Below are 19,492 nucleotides of genomic sequence, written 5' to 3'. Positions count from 1 at the left end.
TGGATCAATTTAGCCCTGGAATTTTCATTTCTCAACGGAATGTTGAGAATTAGAAATTACTTATTAAAGTGTTCACCGTTGATTATCTACCGTCATACATTTTAATCTAACTTCCCAGTCTACTTTAGCCAAGTCGTTTCACATACCTATGCAATTGACTTTATTTAAGTTTAAGACTCTTTTTTCGGAATTAAGAACGTCAGCATCAAACTCAACGTGAAATTCCATCCATCATATTATGATCACTCTTCCCCACAGGATCCCTTACTATGAGATTACTATTTAACAATGATTCATTACACACGACTCAATCAATAATAGCTTCTTCCCTGGTTGGTTCGACAACGAATTGTTCTAGGAAATTGCCTCAAATGCGTTCCATGAACTGGTCCTCGGGGGACTTCTACCAGTGTTTTCTGCCCCTTGTTATTACTTATCTCCACCCAGGCTGATTCTACTTCCTGATCTTCTGAGCCAAGGTCCTTCCACATTATTGTCCTTATGTCATCCTCTAATATCAGTGCTACCCGCCCTCCTTTTATATTATGCCTGTCCTTTCGAAACATGAAATATCCTGGAATATCTGGATTTCAACCTTGGTCACCTTGCAGTCACGCCTCTGTAATATTTTTTAAATCAAACCCATCCATCACTATTTGTGTCATTAATTCATCTGTCTTGTTATGAATGCTTCTTGCATTCAGAGTAAGAGCCTTTAATTTTAACTAGTTACCATTATTCCCTGCTTTGTCCTTATTCGATGATGCACTATTACCATTTAACTCTGTATCCCATCCTTTAACAATCTGCTTATCTTTACCCATATCGCTGCACTGCATCGTTGCCTTGAATTTGCATTTGAGATTCATAAATTTCCCCTCAAATAAGCCCTCACCCCATTTCAGTTTAAAGCCCTATCTAGAAGTCTAGATATTCGATTCAGCAGGACATTGAACCCAGCCCGCATTAATTGGAGTCTGAGCCAATGGAACAGCACCCTCTTTCCACAGTACTAATATCAGTGCCCCATGAATCGAAACCCCTTCCTTCCACACCAGTCTTTGAGCCACGCATTCAACTCTCTGATCTGTATGTCCCGATGCCAATTTGTGTGTGGCAGCGGTAGTAATTCAGAGATTCTTACCATTGCGTGTCTCCTTTTTAATTTGGACCCTAGCTCCTCAAACTCCCTCAGCTGACCCTCATTCCTACTTCTACATATGTCTTTGGTGCCTACGTGGACCACGCCACCAGGATCCTCCCCCTCAAAACCAAATTCTTTATCAGCCATTAGGAGATATCTTTAACCCTGGTGCTGGGCCAGCAACACAGCCTTTAGGAATCCCGGTCGCTGCCGCAGTCAATGGTTGTGGTTCACACTGGTACCAATGACATGGGTAGAAAGAGGGCTGAGGTCCTGCAACAAGAATTTAGGGAACTAGGCAGCAGATTAAAAAGCAGGACCTCAAAGGTTGTAATCTCTGGTTACTCGCGGTGCAACGTGCTAGTGTGTATAGGAATAGGAGCTAAGAGCAGATGAATCCAAAGAGTTGGTGCAGGAGGGTGGATGTTAGTTTCCTGGATCACTGGGTCTGCTCCTGGGGAAGGTGGGACCTGTACAAATCGGGCGGGTTGCACCTGAACCGGAACAGGAGCAACATCCTTGCAGGGAGGTTTGCTAGTCCTGTAGGGCGGGGTTTTAAACTAACCTGGCAGGGGGATGGGATACGGAGTGGATCTATAGTAGGGGGTGATGCACAGCCAAATATAAAGGAAAGAACAAGTCAGTCCGTAAGGCACAGAAAATATGTAACGGCACAAGGGAGTCTGGCAAGGCTGGATGGCATTTATTTTAATGCAAAGAGCCTTGCGGTTAAGGCAGATGAATTGAAGCTGTTGATGAACATATGGGAGTATCACAGTGTTGCTATCACAGAGACATGGTTGAGGGAGGGGCAGTACTGGCAGCTCAATATTCCAGGATATAGAGTCTTCAGGCGAGACAGAGGGGGGTGCAAATGAGGAGGGGGTTTTGCAATATTTATCAAGGAGTCAATTACTGCTATAAGGAGGGATGATATCTTAGCAGGTTCATCCAATGCGGCCACATGGGTAGAACTTAAAAACAAAAAAGGGGCAAGCACTTTGCTTGGAGTGTACTGCAGGCATCCAAAATGTCAGGAGGAGATCGAGGAACAGATATGTAGGCAAAGTGTAGAATTAATATGGTAATTATAGCCCGCGATTTCAAATTCCCCAATATTAACTGGGATAGTCAGAGTGTGAAAAGCTTAGACGGTGTGGAATTCTTAAAGTGCATCCAGGAGAGCTTTTTGAGCCAGCCTGTAGAAAGTCCAATAAGAGAGGGGGCGGTACTGGACCTAATTCTAGGGAATGTAGCCAGAAAAGTGGTAGAAGTTTCAGTGGGAGAGCATTTTCATGACAGTGACAATTATGCAGTGAGATTTAAGGTAGTCATTGAAAAGGATAAAGATGGACTAGAAATAATGGTTCTACATTGGGGGAAGGTCGATTTTAATATGATATGGTAGGATCTGGACATCAGAGCAGTGGGAGTCTTTCAGAATGGAAATAGAGAGAGTACAACACCAACATGTTCCCGTAAAGGTCAAGGGAGGGACCATCAAGCCCGGGGAACACTGGATGTCAAAGGATATACAAGAATGGATTAGAAAAGAAGGGAGTCTTTTGGCAGATACAAAGGTATAAAAACGTAGCACCATTATTTAAGAAGGGCAGTCGGGATAAACCAGGGGATTATAGGCCAGTGAGACTAACATCGGTGGTAAGGAAATTATTGGAAATAATTCTGAGGAACACCTTTAGTCTACACCTCGAGAGGCAAGGATAAATCAAAGATAGTCAGCATGGCTTTATCAGGGGGAGATCATGTCTTACCATTTTAATTGAACTTTTCACGGGGCAGAGTAGGTTTCTGGATGAGGTTAGTGCAGTTGATTTGGTATACATGGATTTCAGTAAGGCTTTTCAGAAAGTCCCACATGAGAGCCTGGTCAAGAAGTTTATAGCCCACGGGAGCCAGGGCAATTAGGCACATTGGATCAAAAATTGGCTCAGTGGCAGGAGGCAGAGGGTGATGGTCGAAGGTTGTTTTTGTGACTGGAAGCCTTTAAGAAAATAAGAACATAAGAAAAATAAGGTGGGCAGCACGGTGGCATAGTGGTTAGCACTGTTGCCTCACAGCGCCAGGGACCCGGGTTCGAATCCGGCCTCGGGCGACTGTCTGTGTGGAGTTTGCACATTCTCCCCGTGTTTGCGTGGGTTTCCTCCGGGTGCACCGGTTTCCTCCCACAGTCCAAAGATGTGCGGGTTAGGTTGATTGGCTATCATAAATTGACCCTTAGTGTTAGGGGGATTAAATACGTGGGGTTACAGGGATAGGGTGGGATATGTGTTGGTGTAGAGGTTACGGGGATCGGGTGGGATATGTGTCGGTGCAGGCTCGATGGGCCGAAATGGCCTCTATCTGCACTGTGGCGTTTCTGTGATTCTGTGAAAAGGAGCAGGAGTAGGCCAATCGGCCCCTCGAGGCTGCTCCACCATTCAATAAGATCATGGCTGATCTGATCCTAACCGCCAATCCACTATCACAGAACCATCTCCTGAATCTAACAGAATTAGACACACGACATAGTAGCAGGACCAGGCTACACGGCCCCTGGGCCCGCTCTGCTACCCACAGGGCTATGACCGATCCGAACCTAGACTCATGTCCAAATTCCTGCCCGCTCCCCATAACCCTTAATTCCCTTTACTTCTAGGAAACTGTCTATTTCTGTTTTAAATTTATGTATTGATGTAGCTTCTCCAGATTTTTGGGGCAGCATATTCCATGGACCTACCACCCTCTGAGTGAAGTAGTTCCTCCTCATCTCAGTGTTGAAAGAGAAGCCCCTTATTCTAAGACTATGCCCCCTAGTTCTAGTTTCACCCATCATCGGGAACATCTTCCCCACATCCACCCGATCCAACATCTTTACAATCTTATATGTTTCAATAAGATCGCCTCTCATTCTTCTGAACTCCAATGAGTAGAGTCCCAATCTACTCAACCTCTCCTCATATGACCACCCCCTCATCCCCGGGATTAACCGAGTGAACCTTCTTTGTACTGACTCGAGAGCAAGTATGTCCTTTCTTAAGTATGGACACCAAAACTGTACGCAGTATTCCAGGTGCGGTCTCACCAATACCTTGTACAACTGAAGCAATACCTCCCTATTTTTATATTCTATCCCCCTAGCAATAAAAGCCAACATTCCATTGGCCTTTTTAATCACTTGCTGCACCTGCATACTAACCTTTTGAGTTTCGTGCACCAGGACCCCCAGATCCCTTTGTACTTCAGTACTTTCCAGTTTCTTGCCATTAAGATAATAACTTGCTCTACGATTTTTCCTGCCAAAGTGCATAACCTCACACTTTACAGTATTGTATTCCATCTGCCAAATCTCTGCCCACTTACTTAGCCTGTCGATGTCCCCTTGCATGTTTTTTATGTCCTCCTCACTCACTACTTTCCCTTGCATCTTAATATCATCTGCAAACTTTGATATGTTACACTCGGTCCCCTCCTCCAAATCGTTAATATAGATTGTAAAGAGTTGGGGGCCCAGCACTGACCCCTGTGCAACACCACTAGTTACTGCTTGACCGGCTGAGAATGAACCATTTATCCCAACTCTCTGCCTTCTGTTAGATAGCCAATCCTCTATCCATGCCAGAATATTACCCCCAAACCCGTGATTTTTAATCTTAAGCAATAATCTTTTGTGTGGCAACTTGTCAAATGCCTTTTGGAGGTCTAAATACACTACTTCCACTGGTTCCCCTTTATCCACCCTGTACGTTACTTCCTCAACGAACTCCAGCAAATTTGTCAAACACGACTTCCCCTTCAAAAAACCATGCTGACTTTGTCCTATTAAATTATGATTATCCAAATGTCCTGTTACTGTCTCCTTAATAATGGACTCCAAAATTTTACCTACCACAGATGTTAGGCTAACCGGTCTATAGTTTCCAGCCTTCTGTCTACTGCCCTTTTTAAATAAGGGTGTTATATTAGCTGTTTTCCAGTCTGCCGGGACCTTTGCTGAGTCCAGGGAGTTTTGGAAAATTATTACCAATGCATCCACAATCTCTACCGCCACTTCCCTCAAGACCCTAGGATGTAAGCTTTCAGGTCCAGGTGATTTATCCGCCTTGAGTCCCATTATTTTACCGAGTACCACTTCCTCAGTGATTTTGATCATGTTTAGCTCCTCCCCCCCTTTAGCCCCCTGTTTGTCCAGTGTTGGGATATTCTTAGTGTCTTCTTCTGTAAAGACTGATATAAAATATTTATTCAGTGTTTTTGCCATTTCCATATTTCCCACCGTTAATTTCCCGGTCTCATCCTCTGAGGGACCAACATTTACTTTAGCCACCCTTTTTCTATTTATATATCTATAAAAACCCTTACTATCTGTTTTTATATTTTTTGCTATTTTACTTTCATAATCTATCTTCCCTTTCTTAATCAATCTTTTTGTTATTTTTTGCTGTCTTTTAAAGTTTTCCCTATCCTCTATCCTCCCACTATATTTGGCTACCTTATATGCCTTTGTTTTTAGTCGAATACTATCCTTAATTTCTTTACTTAGCCACGGATGGCTGTCTTTTCTTTTACACCCTTTTCTTCTCAGTGGAATATATATTTTTTGGAAGTTGTAAAATAACTCCTTAAATGTACACCACTGATCATGTATCGTCTTACCCTTTAATCTATTTTCCCAATCCACTCTGCTCAATTCCGCTCTCATACCTTCATAGTCCCCTTTATTCAAGCTTAGCATGCTTGTTTGAGATCCAACCTTCTCACCCTCTACTTGAATATGGAATTCAACCATGTTATGGTCACTCATTCCAAGGGGATCCTTTACTAGGACATTTTTAATTAATCGTCTCTCGTTACACAGGACCAGATCTAAGGTTGCTTGGCCCCTGGTCGGTTCAGTTACCTACTGCTCAAGAAACCCATCCCTAATACACTCAATGAACTCATCTTTAAGGCAGCCCTGCCCAATTTGATTTGTCCAATTAATATGATAGTTAAAATCCCCCATAATTATAGATGTTTCCTTATTACAAGCCTCAACTATTTCCTGATTGATGCTCCGTCCAACAGAGTTGCCACTGTTCGGAGGTCTATAGACTACGCCCACTAGTCTATTTTTCCCCTTATTATTCCTTACCTCCACCCAAACTGTTTCATTATCCTGATCTTTTGACCCAATATCATTTCTCTGTATTACAGTGATTCCTTCCTTTATTAATATAGCCACCCCACCTCCCCTTCCTTCCTGCCTGCTTTGTCCATTGGTGTACCGCAGGGATCGGTGCTGGGTCCTTTGCTGTTTGTAGTTTACATTAATGATTTAGATATGAATGTAAGAGGTATGATCAGTAAGTTCGCAGATGACACGAAAATTTGTGGAGTGTTAAATAGCGAGGAGGGAAGCCTCACACAACAAGACGATATAGATGGGTTGGTTAGATGAGCAGAACAGTGGCAAATGGAATTTAACCCTGAAAATTGTGAGGTGATGCATTTTGGGAGGACTATCAAGGCAAGGGAATACACAATGTTTGGTAGGACCCAAGGATGGACAGAGGATCAGAGGGACTTTGGGGTGCATATACATAGATCCCTGAAGGCAGGACAGGTAGATAGGTGGTTAAAACGGCATATGGGATACTTGCCTTCATTAGGCAAGGCATAGAATGGAAGAGCAGGGAGGTTATGATGGAGCTATACAAAACGCTAGTAAGGCCACAGCTGGAATACTGTGTGCAGTTCTGGTCGCCATACAATAGGAAGGATGTAATTGTATTGGAGAGGATGCAGAGGAGATTCACCAGGATGTTACCTGGGCTGGAGCGCTTCAGCTATGAAGAGAGACTGGACAGGCTGGGGGGACCTGATTGAGGTGTAGAAAATTATGAGTGGCATAGATAGGGTAGATAGAAAGGAACATTTCCCCTTAGTAGAGGGGTCAATAACAAGGGGGCATAATTTCAAGATAAGAGGGCAGCAGGTTTAGAGGGTGTTTGAGGAAAATCTTTTTCACCGGAGGGTTGTTGGATTCTGGAACTCACTGCCTGAAACTGTGGTAGAGGCAGGGACCCTCACAACATTCAAGAAGCATTTGGATGAGCACTTGAAACGCCATAGCGTACAAGGTTATGGACGAAGTGATGGAAAATGGGAATAGAATAGACAGGGCTTGATGGCCGGTGGGGATACGATGGGTCGAAGGATCTCTTTCTGTGCTGTATAACTCTATGACTCTATGACTCTAAGAGTATTTTTCTCCATTATTATACTGTCCCCGACCACTTCCACGTTAATTTTGCCCCCCTCTTGAATGGCCTCTTGTAACATGGCGCCATGGTCAAATGTTCCATACTCCCTACAGTCTTTGTTTTCCTCCATGCAGGTAGCAAGTACGCTGTACCTTTCACATGTTGGACAAGATCAAAGGCTAAGGCTCCTCAGTCACTGCATCCTTGGTCCGCATACTTCCCTAACTCGCAGTCACATCCTCCTGTTCCTGGCCACTGAGCAGAGCTAAACTAATACCTAACCAAAGGGGCGAGACTGCCTCTTGGATCGAAGTGTCAAGACAACTCTCCCCTTCCTGATGCGTCGTAATATCTGCAGCTGAGATGCCACCTCGACAACCCTGATCCCAGGCCATTTCCACCGAGGTTTCCCTGGCGGTGCTGGGGACTGAGCATCCCGTCTGCCCGTGGGCTGTAAACTGTCAGAGCGACCATCCCCTTTGGGTAAACACATGGAACTCGAGCCGAGCAGTCGGAATCTTCATAAAGGCCAAGGGCAACAAGCTCATGGGAACACCACCATCTCAAAGTTCCGCACCAAGTCACATATCATCCTCACTTGGAAATTTATCGCCGTTCCTTTATTGCCGCTGGTTCCAAATACTAGAACTCCCTCCCTAACAGCACTGTGGGAGTACCTTCACCACACGGACTGCAGCAGTTTAAGAAGGCGCCTCAGTACCATGCACTCGAGGGCAACTAGGGATGGGCAATAAAGGCTGGCCTTGCCAGTGACGCCCACATCCGATGAACAACAAAAATCTCCCCAGGCAGCACGAGAGGCATTAACGGGGCTACAAACCAGCAGGATTCCAGCGGGACTCATCTCCATTGATTCCCCACCTCTACCATTTCTGTTAGTCGCTGAATCCGGGCGGTGAAAGATGAAAACCGGCCTCACTGTGTGTGTATCACAGAGATACTAGGATTGGGCAGAACACCAGACCAACACATTGCGATGATGCAAAGTCTTCTCAATATTTAATGAATTTAACATTACAGTAAAGGTATATTTCACCACATGATTCAACTCCTCTCTGAATTTAATCTGGTTGATGGAACTAAATGCCGACAAAATCGCTGGACCTGGTGGCCTACATTAAAATGGCTGTGAATGCTGAGTCTTTGAGTACATTCGAGGGCGAGATAGATACATTTTTGGACTCTAGGGGAATCAAGGGATGTGGCGATCGGGTGGAAAAGTGGGGTTGACGTCGATGATCAGCCATGATCTTATTGTATGTTGGAGCAGGCTCGAGTGGCCGAATGGCTTACTTCTGCTGTTATATTTGTGTATTTATTCTCTTAAGACAGACGAAATGTACGAGGTTCTAATGAGAGTGAGGACCTTAAAGTTATTAATATTGCTGGAGAAAATGTATTGATTAAATTAATGGGACTATAAGCCGACAAACCCCTGGACCTGATGGTTTATATCCTAGAATTCTAAAAGAGGTGGCTATGGAGATGCTGGATGCATTGGTTTCACTCACCCAGAATTCCCTCGATTCTCACACGGTCCCCACAGATTGGAATGCAGTAAATTTAATCCTGCTATTCAAGAAAGGAGGAAGAGAGAAAACAGGAAACTATTAATAATTTAGCCTGACAGCAGTAGCAGGGAAAATACTAGAATCTCTTATTAGCGATGTGGTAACTGGGCACTTAGAAAATCATAATATGATTTTGCAGTGTCAACACAGATTTATGAAAGTGAAATGTGTTTGCCAAAGCTGTTAGAGATAATTGCGGTTCTACCTAGCAGGGCAAATATGGTGGGAACAGTGAATGTAGTGCATTTGGATTTTCAGAAAAAATTCGATAAGTTGCCTCACAAGAAGTTTTTAACAAATTTAGGGCTCATGGGCTTGAAGTTGGCTGAACGGGCATAAAACAGAGAGTTGGAATGAATAGGCAATTAGCGGGCTGGCAGGCTGTAAATAGTCGGGTACAGCAAGAATCAGTGCTTGGGCCTCAGCTATTTACAATCTATATCAATGACTTCGAAGAGGGGAACGAGTAATGTATCCAAGTTTGCTGATGATAAAAAGCTATGTGGGAAAGTAAGTTGTGAGGAGGACGCAAAGAGGCTGCAAAGGGATATAGACAGGTTAAGTGCATGATCAACAACGTAGCATATGGAATATAAGGTGGAGAAATATGGAGTTATCAACTTTGTTAGGAAAATAGAAAAGCAGAATATGTTATAAATGGTGAGAGATTTGGATATGTTTGCAGTCAGAGAGACGTGGATGTCCCTGCACACGAATCACAGTATGTTAACATGCAGGTAGAGCAATCAATTAGGAAAGCAAATGATATGTTAAATAAAAACAGAAAATGCTGAAAATACTCAGCATGTCAGGCAGCAACTTTGGAGAGAGAAACAGAGTTAACGTTTCAGGTCATTGAACCTTCGTCAGAACGTGAAAATATTTAGAGGTATAACAGGTTTTAAGCAATTGACAAGGCAGGGAAAGCTGGGAGGGGAGGATAGAACTAAAGGGAAGGTCTGTAATGGGGTGGAAGGCAAGAGGGATTAAATGACAAAAGGGATGATTGTACAAGGCAAAAGGAGATGGCAATGGGACAAGAAAAGAAACGTATTCCAAATGGTACGTTGACCTTTATTACAAAAGGGTTGGAGTGCAAGAGTAAATACTCATTATTTCAAATATATAGTGCCTTGGTGAGCCCACACCTGGAGGATTGTGCACAGTTCTGATCTCCTCACCTAAGGAAGGTTATACTTGCCTTATAGGGAGTGCAACGAATGTTCACTAGACTGATCAGTGGGATGGGGGATTGTCCTATGAGGAGAGACTGAGTAGACTAGGCCTATATTCCCTAGAGTTTAGAAGAATGAGAGGTGATCTCATTATAATGTACAAAATTATGAAGGACCTTGACAGGGTAAATGCTGGGCAGATGTTTCCCCTGCCTGGGGAATCTGGAATTAGGGGGGTAACAGTCTCAGAATAAGTGGTTGGCCATTTAGGACTGAGATGTGGAGACATTTCTTCACTCAAAGTGTGGCGACTCTTTGGAATTATCTACCCCAGAGAGTTGTGGAGCCTTAGTCGTTGAGTAGGTTCAAGATAGACAGATTCAAGATAGATTTTGCATACTAAAGGAATCAAGGGATATGGTGATAGTGCCAGAAGTTGGAATTGATGTTGAAGATCAGCCATGATCATATTGAATGGCGGAGCAGGCTCGGGGGGCCGAATAGCCGACTCCTGCTCCTTTTTCTTATGTTCTTATGTAAAGGGAGCCACAACTTAGCTGATTTATACGGCCCCAGTTTGGCCGTCAGAAGCGCTCATTATTTGATCTTGTAATTGAGCATCAATACATAGGATAACACAGGATATACGGCACAAGCAGGCCATTCGGCCCAACCAGTCCATGCTGGCGTTTATGCTCCACTCGAGCCTCCTCGAGCCTCCTCCCGTCTTTACTCATCTAACTCTATCAGCATAATTCTCTATACCCTTCTCCCTCATATGTATCTATACTATTCACTTCAACCACTCCCCGTGGTAGTGAGTTCCACATTTTCACCACTCTTTGGGTAAAGACGTTTCCTCTGAATTACCTATTGGATTTCTTGGTGACTATCTTTTATTGATGGTCTCTACTGATGCTCTTCCCCACAAGTGGAAACATTCGCTCTGAATCCACTCTATCAAAACATTTCATAATTTTATAGACCTGTATTAGATCACCCGTCAGCCTTCTTTTTTCAAGAGAAAAGAGATCCGGCCTGTACATTCTTTCCTGATAGGTATACACTCACATTTCTGGTATCAACCTTGTAAATCTTCTCTGCACCCTCTGTCGTGCCTCTATATTTTTTTATTATATGGCGACCAGAACTGCACGCAGTACTCCAAGTGTAGTCTAAACAAAGTTCGATACAGGTTTAGCATATCTTCCCTACTTTTCAATTCTGTCGATCTAGAAATAAACCCTTTTGCTTGGGTTGCACTTTAATGGCCTTGCTAACCTGTGGCGCATCCTTTAGTATATTTGTGTATTTGTACTCCGAGATCCCTCTGTTCCTCTACCCCACCTCGACTCCCACCCTCCAATTGATAAGTGACCTCCCTATTCTTCTTAGCAAAATGTAATACCTCACATTTTTCTGTGTTGAACTTCATTTGGCAATTATTTGCACATTCTGCAAGTTTATTAATATCCTCCTGTAATTTGTTGCAGCCCTCCTCAGTTTTGACTACCTTCCCCCAATTTGGTATCATCTGCAAATTTAGGAATTGTGTTTATGATTCTAAAGTCTAAATCGTTAATGTAAATTGTGACCAACATTGGTCCCAGCACTGATCCTGTGGAAAACCACTACCCACCTTCTGCCACCGTGAATAGCTCTCTTTTTCACCCACTATCTACTTTCTGTCTTGAAGCCAGCTAGCAAACCATTCTGCTACTTGTCCCCTGACTCCACATGTTCTGGCCTTATTCTATTATGGGATACCTTATCGAATGCCATTTTAAAATGTAGATAAATTATATCAACTGCATTACCATTGTCTACTGTCTTTGTTACCTCTTCAAAATATTCAATAAGGTTGGTCAAGCCTGATTTTCTCTTTTGAAATTCATCCTGACTATTCATTGTTCTACTTTTCTTTTCTAGATGACCTTCTATATTCTCTTTTAGTAGGGATTTCATTCTTTTTCCTAACGCTGATGTTAAGCTGACTGGCCTTTAATTCCCTGGGCATGTTCTATCCCCCTTCTTAAATAAACGTATTACATTAGCTATAAGACAGTCTTCTGGCACTACACCTTTTTCTAATGAATTATTACGTATGTGTAGTAATGTCTCTGCTATATATTCCTTAGATTATTTTATAAGGCGTGGATGCAATCCACCTGGACCAGGGGTTTTATCTTCTTTGAGTTTTATTAGGTTATTTAATATAATCTTTTTTGTATTTTAAATGTACTTATCTCATTATTCACCCCATGTCATGCCCACCTGTTCTATCAACATGCTAAATAACGAAGCGAAATAATGATTTAATGTATCTGCCATCTCCCTATCGTTACCTGTGGTATTATCCCGTCCATCACTTGATGGCCCTATTCACATTCAAACCTTCCTTTTTTATTGTTGCGCCTGCAAAATATTTTCTAATTTGTTTTATGTTCCTTGATAATTTAATTTCATAGTTCCTCTCTTCTTTCCTAATTGTTTTTTTTACTTCTATCCTAATCCCGTCGTATTCTCTCTTACCACGCACTCCTCTGCTGGCTATGTCCTTAATGAATGGCTCTTTCCTTACCCTCAATTATTTCCTTATGTCTTTATTAATCCATGGAGTCTTATTAGTGATTAGTCTGTTCTTTCATTTTAGCGGAATATATTTTCCAGCTCTGTGTTGAACACTATTTTAAATGTTTCCCATTGTCGTTCTACATCAGTGTTTGTCAATATTGTTGCCCATTTTATCTTTCCAAGTTCTATTCTCAGCCCCTCAAAAACAGCTTTTCTCAAATCTATAAACTTGTATTTTGTCATTCTTATGTCCCTCTCTATTATCATCTTAAAGCGTATTATATTATCGTCACCATTGCCTATATGTCCCCCTTCTTTTACATCTCTTAACTGCTCTGGCTCATTCCCCATAACTAGATCCAATAGCGAATGCTACTTGGTTGGGCTTTTTACATATTGGTTTAGAAATGAGTCCTGTAGACATTGTAGGAACTGAATTCGCTTATCTCATTTACATACTTCTTCTGTCCAAATAATATCGGGGTAGTTGAAACCCCTCATGATTATTATTCTATATTTTTACTCATTTCTCTAATTTGTCTGTATAGTTCTTCCTCCACCTTCCTTCCACTATTAGGTCGTCTGTGGACTTCGCCCATTTGTGTGATTGGTCCTTTATTATCACTTACCTCCATCCATAAGGATTCTATTTTTGTCCTGCTGATATCTAGGTCCCTTTTTTCTACTGCCATTATGTGATCCCTAATAAGTACAGCCACTTCACCTCCCCTTTTTCCCTCGCTATCATTTCTAAAAATGTTATAGCCTGCAATACGTAATTCCCAGTCCTGATTTTTCTGTAGCCATGTCTCAGTAAACCCTTTTATGTCTGGTTCCTCCCAATGCATGATTGCCTCCAGCTCCCCTGTTTTATTTTGGACACTGTGAGCATTTCTGTGCAGAAAGTTTAACTCATTTTTAGTAGAGAGTTGAAGCTTAGGGCTTCCTAGTTTGTGGGGCGAGTTTTCACCATTTTCAGTCAGTATTAATGCTTTCACTTTCTTTAAAGAAACGATAGCTACATCATGCTGCAGATTGTGAGTACGGCCATATAAATCTGTGAAACTTGCATATTGTCCCAGTAATTCCGCTCTGAACGCGTGAGTACGGTCGGGGTACTCACGCGTCTGGCTGGAGGAAATGCCCGTGTTCAGCATGCACAGCGCATGCGGGGAAAACCGGCATTTCCAGTCCTCTGAACGAAGGGGTTCAGAAGCACAGCGCGTGCGACTGCACAGGCAGTGCTTGCGCAGTGAACTTCGTTGATTTCATTCATGGATTCAGTGGGTGTACGTCCTTACAAGTTACACTTGAAAAAAGCATGTGTAAAGTTGCTCCAAGGCTGCGGAGGAAGATATATTTTATCGTGGAGCTTCTGAAAGGCAATAATTTTGTTTGGGGAAGGGAGGAAAGTTATTTTAAGAAATGCTGAGGTAAGTTTTAAAGTTTAAGTATTTTTTTAAACGGGTTTTCAGTACGGTAGGTAGAAGGAGCAAATGGACTGAGGGTCCAAGGAGGTGCATTGCGCAAGAGGTCATCGTCGTACGTATCCTCACACTGTTCCCTTTCAGGAAACATATGAAGTGATGGAAGGATTTCTGGCCACGTTAACACTCCTTCTGTGACCATAACCATCTTCATACCAGCCATTAGGGTGGTTAGTCCTATGGCGTGAGGGATTTACGGGCTCCCAAAACCCATCTGAGGGGGGAGCCACCCACACCCGCGGACGCAAGTATCCCGCTGGATGTCCACCCAGAATTTATAGTTGGAGCTCCGACTCCACTTGCCGGGACTGTCTGGAGCAGGGTTTGAAACCCTACTCCTTCTGGCCCAGCGGCGGGGATGTTTACCACTACGCAAAAGGCCCACTCCGCGCAAAAGGTGACACCCATACGTTTCCTGCGCCTTTTCCCTCCCCGTGACTGGAGCCCTATGCTGCCACTTGAAAGACCAAGCTATCATCTGTCCATTTTGCGGCGCCTTTGACTTCTCATTACCAATGATGAGCAGGCGCTGCACCTCCTCCTCGTTGAGGAGATTGCTGAGGTCCTCATCAGTTCAATTGTGAGTTCTTTTAATGCCATGAATTCTGCTCATTCCAGTCATTTCACGTTGCTAATCGGATTGGGACTTTGGCGTAACGGTAGGATCCCCGCCGCTGGGCCAGAACAGGGTAGGGTTTCGAACCCCGCTCCACACAGTCCCGGCAAGTGGAGTCAGAGCTCCGGCTCTAAATTCTGGGTTGACATCCAAGCAGGATATTTGCGTCCATGGGTGTGGGTGGCCCCCCCTCCTTGTATAGCTTGTGGGAGCCTGTAAAACCCTCCCGCCATAGGACTAACCACACTAACGGCTGGTTCAAAGATGGTTACGGTCACGGAATGAGCGTTAATCACGGCCATAAATCCTTCCACCACTTCATACAATTCCCCAAAGGGAACAGTGTGAAGACACGTATGACGACGACATTGCTAAATAAATAAATGGAATAAAAAAAATTCTTTTAGGGCTTTTAAAATTCTTTAAATTGCTTTAATTCTGTTCAAAACTACTTCAGATTCTTCAAAATAATGTAAACGTTTTTAAAATTTTATAAAAGTTCACAAAACATTCATAAAATAGCAGATAACATACTTTCCCTGCAGCTGTGTAACTACAAAGTCCTATGCAGCTGCTTGGAGAGATTGGGGGCGTGTCCTACTACAATGAGACCTTAAGGGGCGTGTCTCACTTGCACAGCGCGCTCCAGGCTTCGCGCTGGCTGCACTCCTGGGCGGCGTGACGTCAAACGCTGCCCGGGATTCTTCTGTTTCAAAATGGAATTCCAGGCGTCACTGGAGGTGAACGGCAGGCGCGTCGGGTAAGTGTATATCGGGGGCTTGCACGCGCGGCAAACCACCGACCCGAATTACTGCCCCATTATGATAGTAGCAAATTACCGTGAAAGTCACTGGCTTAATCTGTTTGCTCAGCATACTTTAACGAGCATTAATGATTGTGTAATCTAATTGTCTCACTGGAATTAACATCAGATATAAATATGAGATCATTTGAAAGTGTGCCAGACCACGTGTGGGTTCTTGGTCCCAGCACTTCTCGCTGAAATGCATGCCCCAGTAACTGGCCCCGTATTTGCCATTTACTATCCGGTTTTTGCAGCTATTGCTGTTCCTGGTAAGGTATTAAAGTTAGGTATGCAAGCATAATTCTTTGGTTAAGGTATTGATGTTCTAGGTAAGGCATTACAGTAAGGGATTCAATGTAGAAGTCTCTGTTTAAGGTATCACTGTTCCTGGTACGGTACTACAGTAAGGGATACAAGGTGCAAGTCTTTGTTTAAGTTATCCCTGTTCCAGGTAAGGTGTTACAGTAAGGGGTTCATTGTACAAGACTTTGTTTAATGTATGACTGTAAATTGTAATGTATTACAGTTAGGGAATCATTGTATAATTCTTTGTTTAAGGCATCACTGTTCCTGCCAAGGTATTAAAGTAAGAGATTCAATGTACATGTCTTTGTTTAAGGTATGACTGTTCCTGGTAAGGTCTTACAGTAAAGGATTCATTGTACAAGCCTTTGTTTAAGGTATCACATTTCCTGGTACGGTACTACAGTAAGGGATACAAGGTACAAGTCTTTGTTTAAGGTATCCCTGTTCCAGGTAAGGTGTTACAGTAAGGGATTCGTTGTACAAGTCTTTGTTTAATGTATCACTGATAATTGTAATGTATTACAGTTAGTGAATCATTGTTTAATACCTTGTTTAAGGTATCACTGTTCCTGTCAAGGTACTACAGTAAGGGATTCACTGTCATAGTCTTTATTTAAGGTATCACTGTTCCTTGTAAAGGATCCGTTGTACCAGTAAGGTATTGAACCGTATTTATCAGTACTTATCCTGTACTCTCTTCCTTGCAGCTATTTTGGTGGCGATTGTGATCCTGTCCCGAGGAAAGTGCGGTCTCTCCAGATGTATCACTCGGTACCTGGTGTCCATGGCGGTGACGGATCTCCTGGTGGTTATCACTGCAGTGATATTGAATCGGATCCGTGGTATTTATTTCCCGGTTAGTTTTCTGACCACCACTCCGGGCTGCAGTGCCAGTGCCGTGCTAACCTATGCAGCCAGAGACAGCTCCGTCTGGTTAACTGTCGCTTTCACCTTTGATCGATGTGTGGCCATTTGTTGCCTGAAGCTGAAAACAAAATATTGCACCAAGAAAACGGCGGCTGTGGTTATAGGAACGGTCTGTGCCCTGAGCTGTCTTAAAAACATCCCATGTTACTTTATATATGAACCATTGTACATAATCAACAATGTGCCATGGTTTTGCAGAATGAAATCAATATTTTATACTTCAGCTGGTTGGGCAGCGTTTGACTGGCTGGATCGTATTCTGACACCATGCGTACCTTTTGTTCTAATTCTTCTGCTCAATGCTCTGACCGTCAGATACATTCTAGCGGCCAGTCGAGCCCGCAGGAGACTCCGTGCCCAAAGCAATGGGGAGAATCAGAATGACCCAGAGATGGAGAGTCGGAGAAAGTCTATCATCTTATTGCTGTCAATATCGGGCAGCTTCATCCTGTTATGGATGACGTATGTTATAAATTTGTTGTATGTGCGATTTACAAAGGGTAATTATTTCGCAGGCTCCGATTTCAATGACCCAGGGTTCATTCTACAGGAAGGTGGATATATGCTGGAGCTTTTTAGCTGTTGCACCAACACGTGTATTTATGCAGGGACCCAGAGAAAATTCAGAGAGGAGTTAAAGAATGCGGTGAAATATCCATTGACCCTAATTTGGAAAGTCATTAAATGATTGCAATTCTGAAAGGCAGCTTTAATCCTTTATGTATTCCATCCGATTCCCTCCTTCTCTCCAACTCATGGCAACCACTTACAGATTTTGTGTGTTACATCCCATCGCATTTCAATCTCTCTATCACACACTGCCGCTCACAAATTCTGTGTGTACTCCATCCCACCTGCTGTCAATTTATCTATCACACGCTGCCGCCCACAGATTCTGTGTGTATTCTATCCATCTCCTTTTCTTCTCTCTATCACACGCAGCTATTCACAGATTCTGTGTGTATTCCATCCCATTCCCTCCTTCTCTCTAACTCCTGGCTGCCGCTCACAGATTCTGTGTGTTTGAAGGGATAATTACTAGTCCTCGCGCATTTCGGGCTACCCCAGATCAGGTGTATTCGGCAGACGTTCACCTTCAACTAATCTTAGAGATAGCCGAATTCTATAAGATGCTTAATTGGGTCTAAAGTTCCAGGCTAGCTCTCTCTAAAGGAAATGAACGACTGAAGGACTTTTAATAAGTTTAACTACACTGTAACCTTCTGGATATTATGAGGGTGCGGAAAACACCCCAGAATTCTGCAGCTCCTCCCAAAAGAGTATACAAAGATTGAGTTCGCGAGTTTGATACAGAAATACAAATAGAGACAATTCTAAAAATATATTAATATATTAAAGAACCGACATTCAGTTAACAGCTTGTGAGTCAATCACGACTTTAACAGTTCAAAATACAAATAGCTTACATTACTTATTCTCAGAGATCCTTATTCTCAAATCTTATCTTCGTACATTTTTACATTTCTTATTATTTCTTAATCCAGAATATCCACCAAAATTATATAAGAGTACCTCTTGATTCCCGAGACTCAAAGAGTTAAAACTTACAGAGACTGCCTCTGAAGTTGAGAAACACTTGCCCTTTCCAGCGACTTCTGACTTTCCATCTGAAAAGCTCTATTTTTATACCTTTTTTTATGGGTTTATCCTTTGAAGTTTTCTGCTGATGTAAGCTAATTATCTCTAGTAAGTCTTTGCTGTATTCTTTTCCATTCTTACTGTCATTTAATCTGCCAACTCTCAGAATCCTGTCTACTCTATAGGTGTTTCTGAAACTTATCATAAAATGGTTACAGCAGATTTATCTTTTTGATGCCATTCTCATCGATGGACATTCATTCAACTTCTAAAACACCCCTGCTGTTTGAAAGCAGACGTCGTGACTCCTTTGTGTTCCAAATTCAACACAAACACAATGTAATTGCTTGGTGTATCTATTGAAGTCATATCTACAAATTCTTCTGTAGGTATCATATTTACAACATGTAAATTAAAAACAATTCATCTAGGGTGTTCCATGCATTTCGTAGCTACTTCAATTGGTTCTATATTAATTGTGTTTCCTGTTTCATTTGATGTTACTCTTACAAAGGCAGTTTTTTGAATGTTCTATGTTTCTGTTCGAAGTGTAAGTTCTTAACACTTTACTTGGGCATTGCTATTGTGTTGTTTCCAAACTGCAGACTTTTCGGAAGCACGCCTTTGCTTTTTCAATCGGGCCATTGTTTTAATATTAACAAGAAATTCCCAATTCAAAAGCATGTGTGGTGTTCACAAATTATGTTAACAACTGACCTTATTTCAGCAGCCTGTATTGACAGCTTTTGCCGCTGAGGGTTTCCAGATGTTTAAACCCAGTATGTCATTTATTAATAATATCAGAAATCTGTTCATAGGATGGCGTATCTCTTGGAATATGGCTATTTACTTTACCACCCAACCTGACCAAAAAATGAGCTGGCACATCTAGACATAGTTTGATCAATATTCCTCATGAGTTTACAATAGCATATTGGCCCAGAAATTTGGGTCGGAGGCATCCCACGGGTGCAAGCCTCCGACCTGCACTTACCTAGTGTGCCGGCCATTGAGCTGTGGGC

At 42.7% G+C, this 19,492-nt stretch overlaps 1 protein-coding gene across 1 annotated transcript; it reads left to right on the top strand.

The window, feature by feature from the left end:
• The first annotated feature begins 15,837 nt into the window (after positions 1-15,837).
• On the top strand, positions 15,838-17,655 carry LOC147119766 (putative G protein-coupled receptor 139). The gene is made up of 2 exons (XM_085983778.1): positions 15,838-15,907; positions 16,652-17,655. The coding sequence occupies exons 1-2, from the start codon at positions 15,838-15,840 to the stop codon at positions 17,557-17,559; spliced, it is 978 nt and encodes a 325-aa protein (XP_085839904.1). The 3' UTR covers positions 17,560-17,655.
• Positions 17,656-19,492: the final 1,837 nt, after the last annotated feature.

Source organism: Somniosus microcephalus, chromosome 4, assembly GCF_052327205.1.
Source record: "Somniosus microcephalus isolate GS21.2 chromosome 4, FLI_Smic_1.0, whole genome shotgun sequence".
NCBI lineage: Eukaryota > Metazoa > Chordata > Chondrichthyes > Squaliformes > Somniosidae > Somniosus > Somniosus microcephalus.
This window is presented reverse-complemented; position numbering and strand designations above follow the sequence as displayed.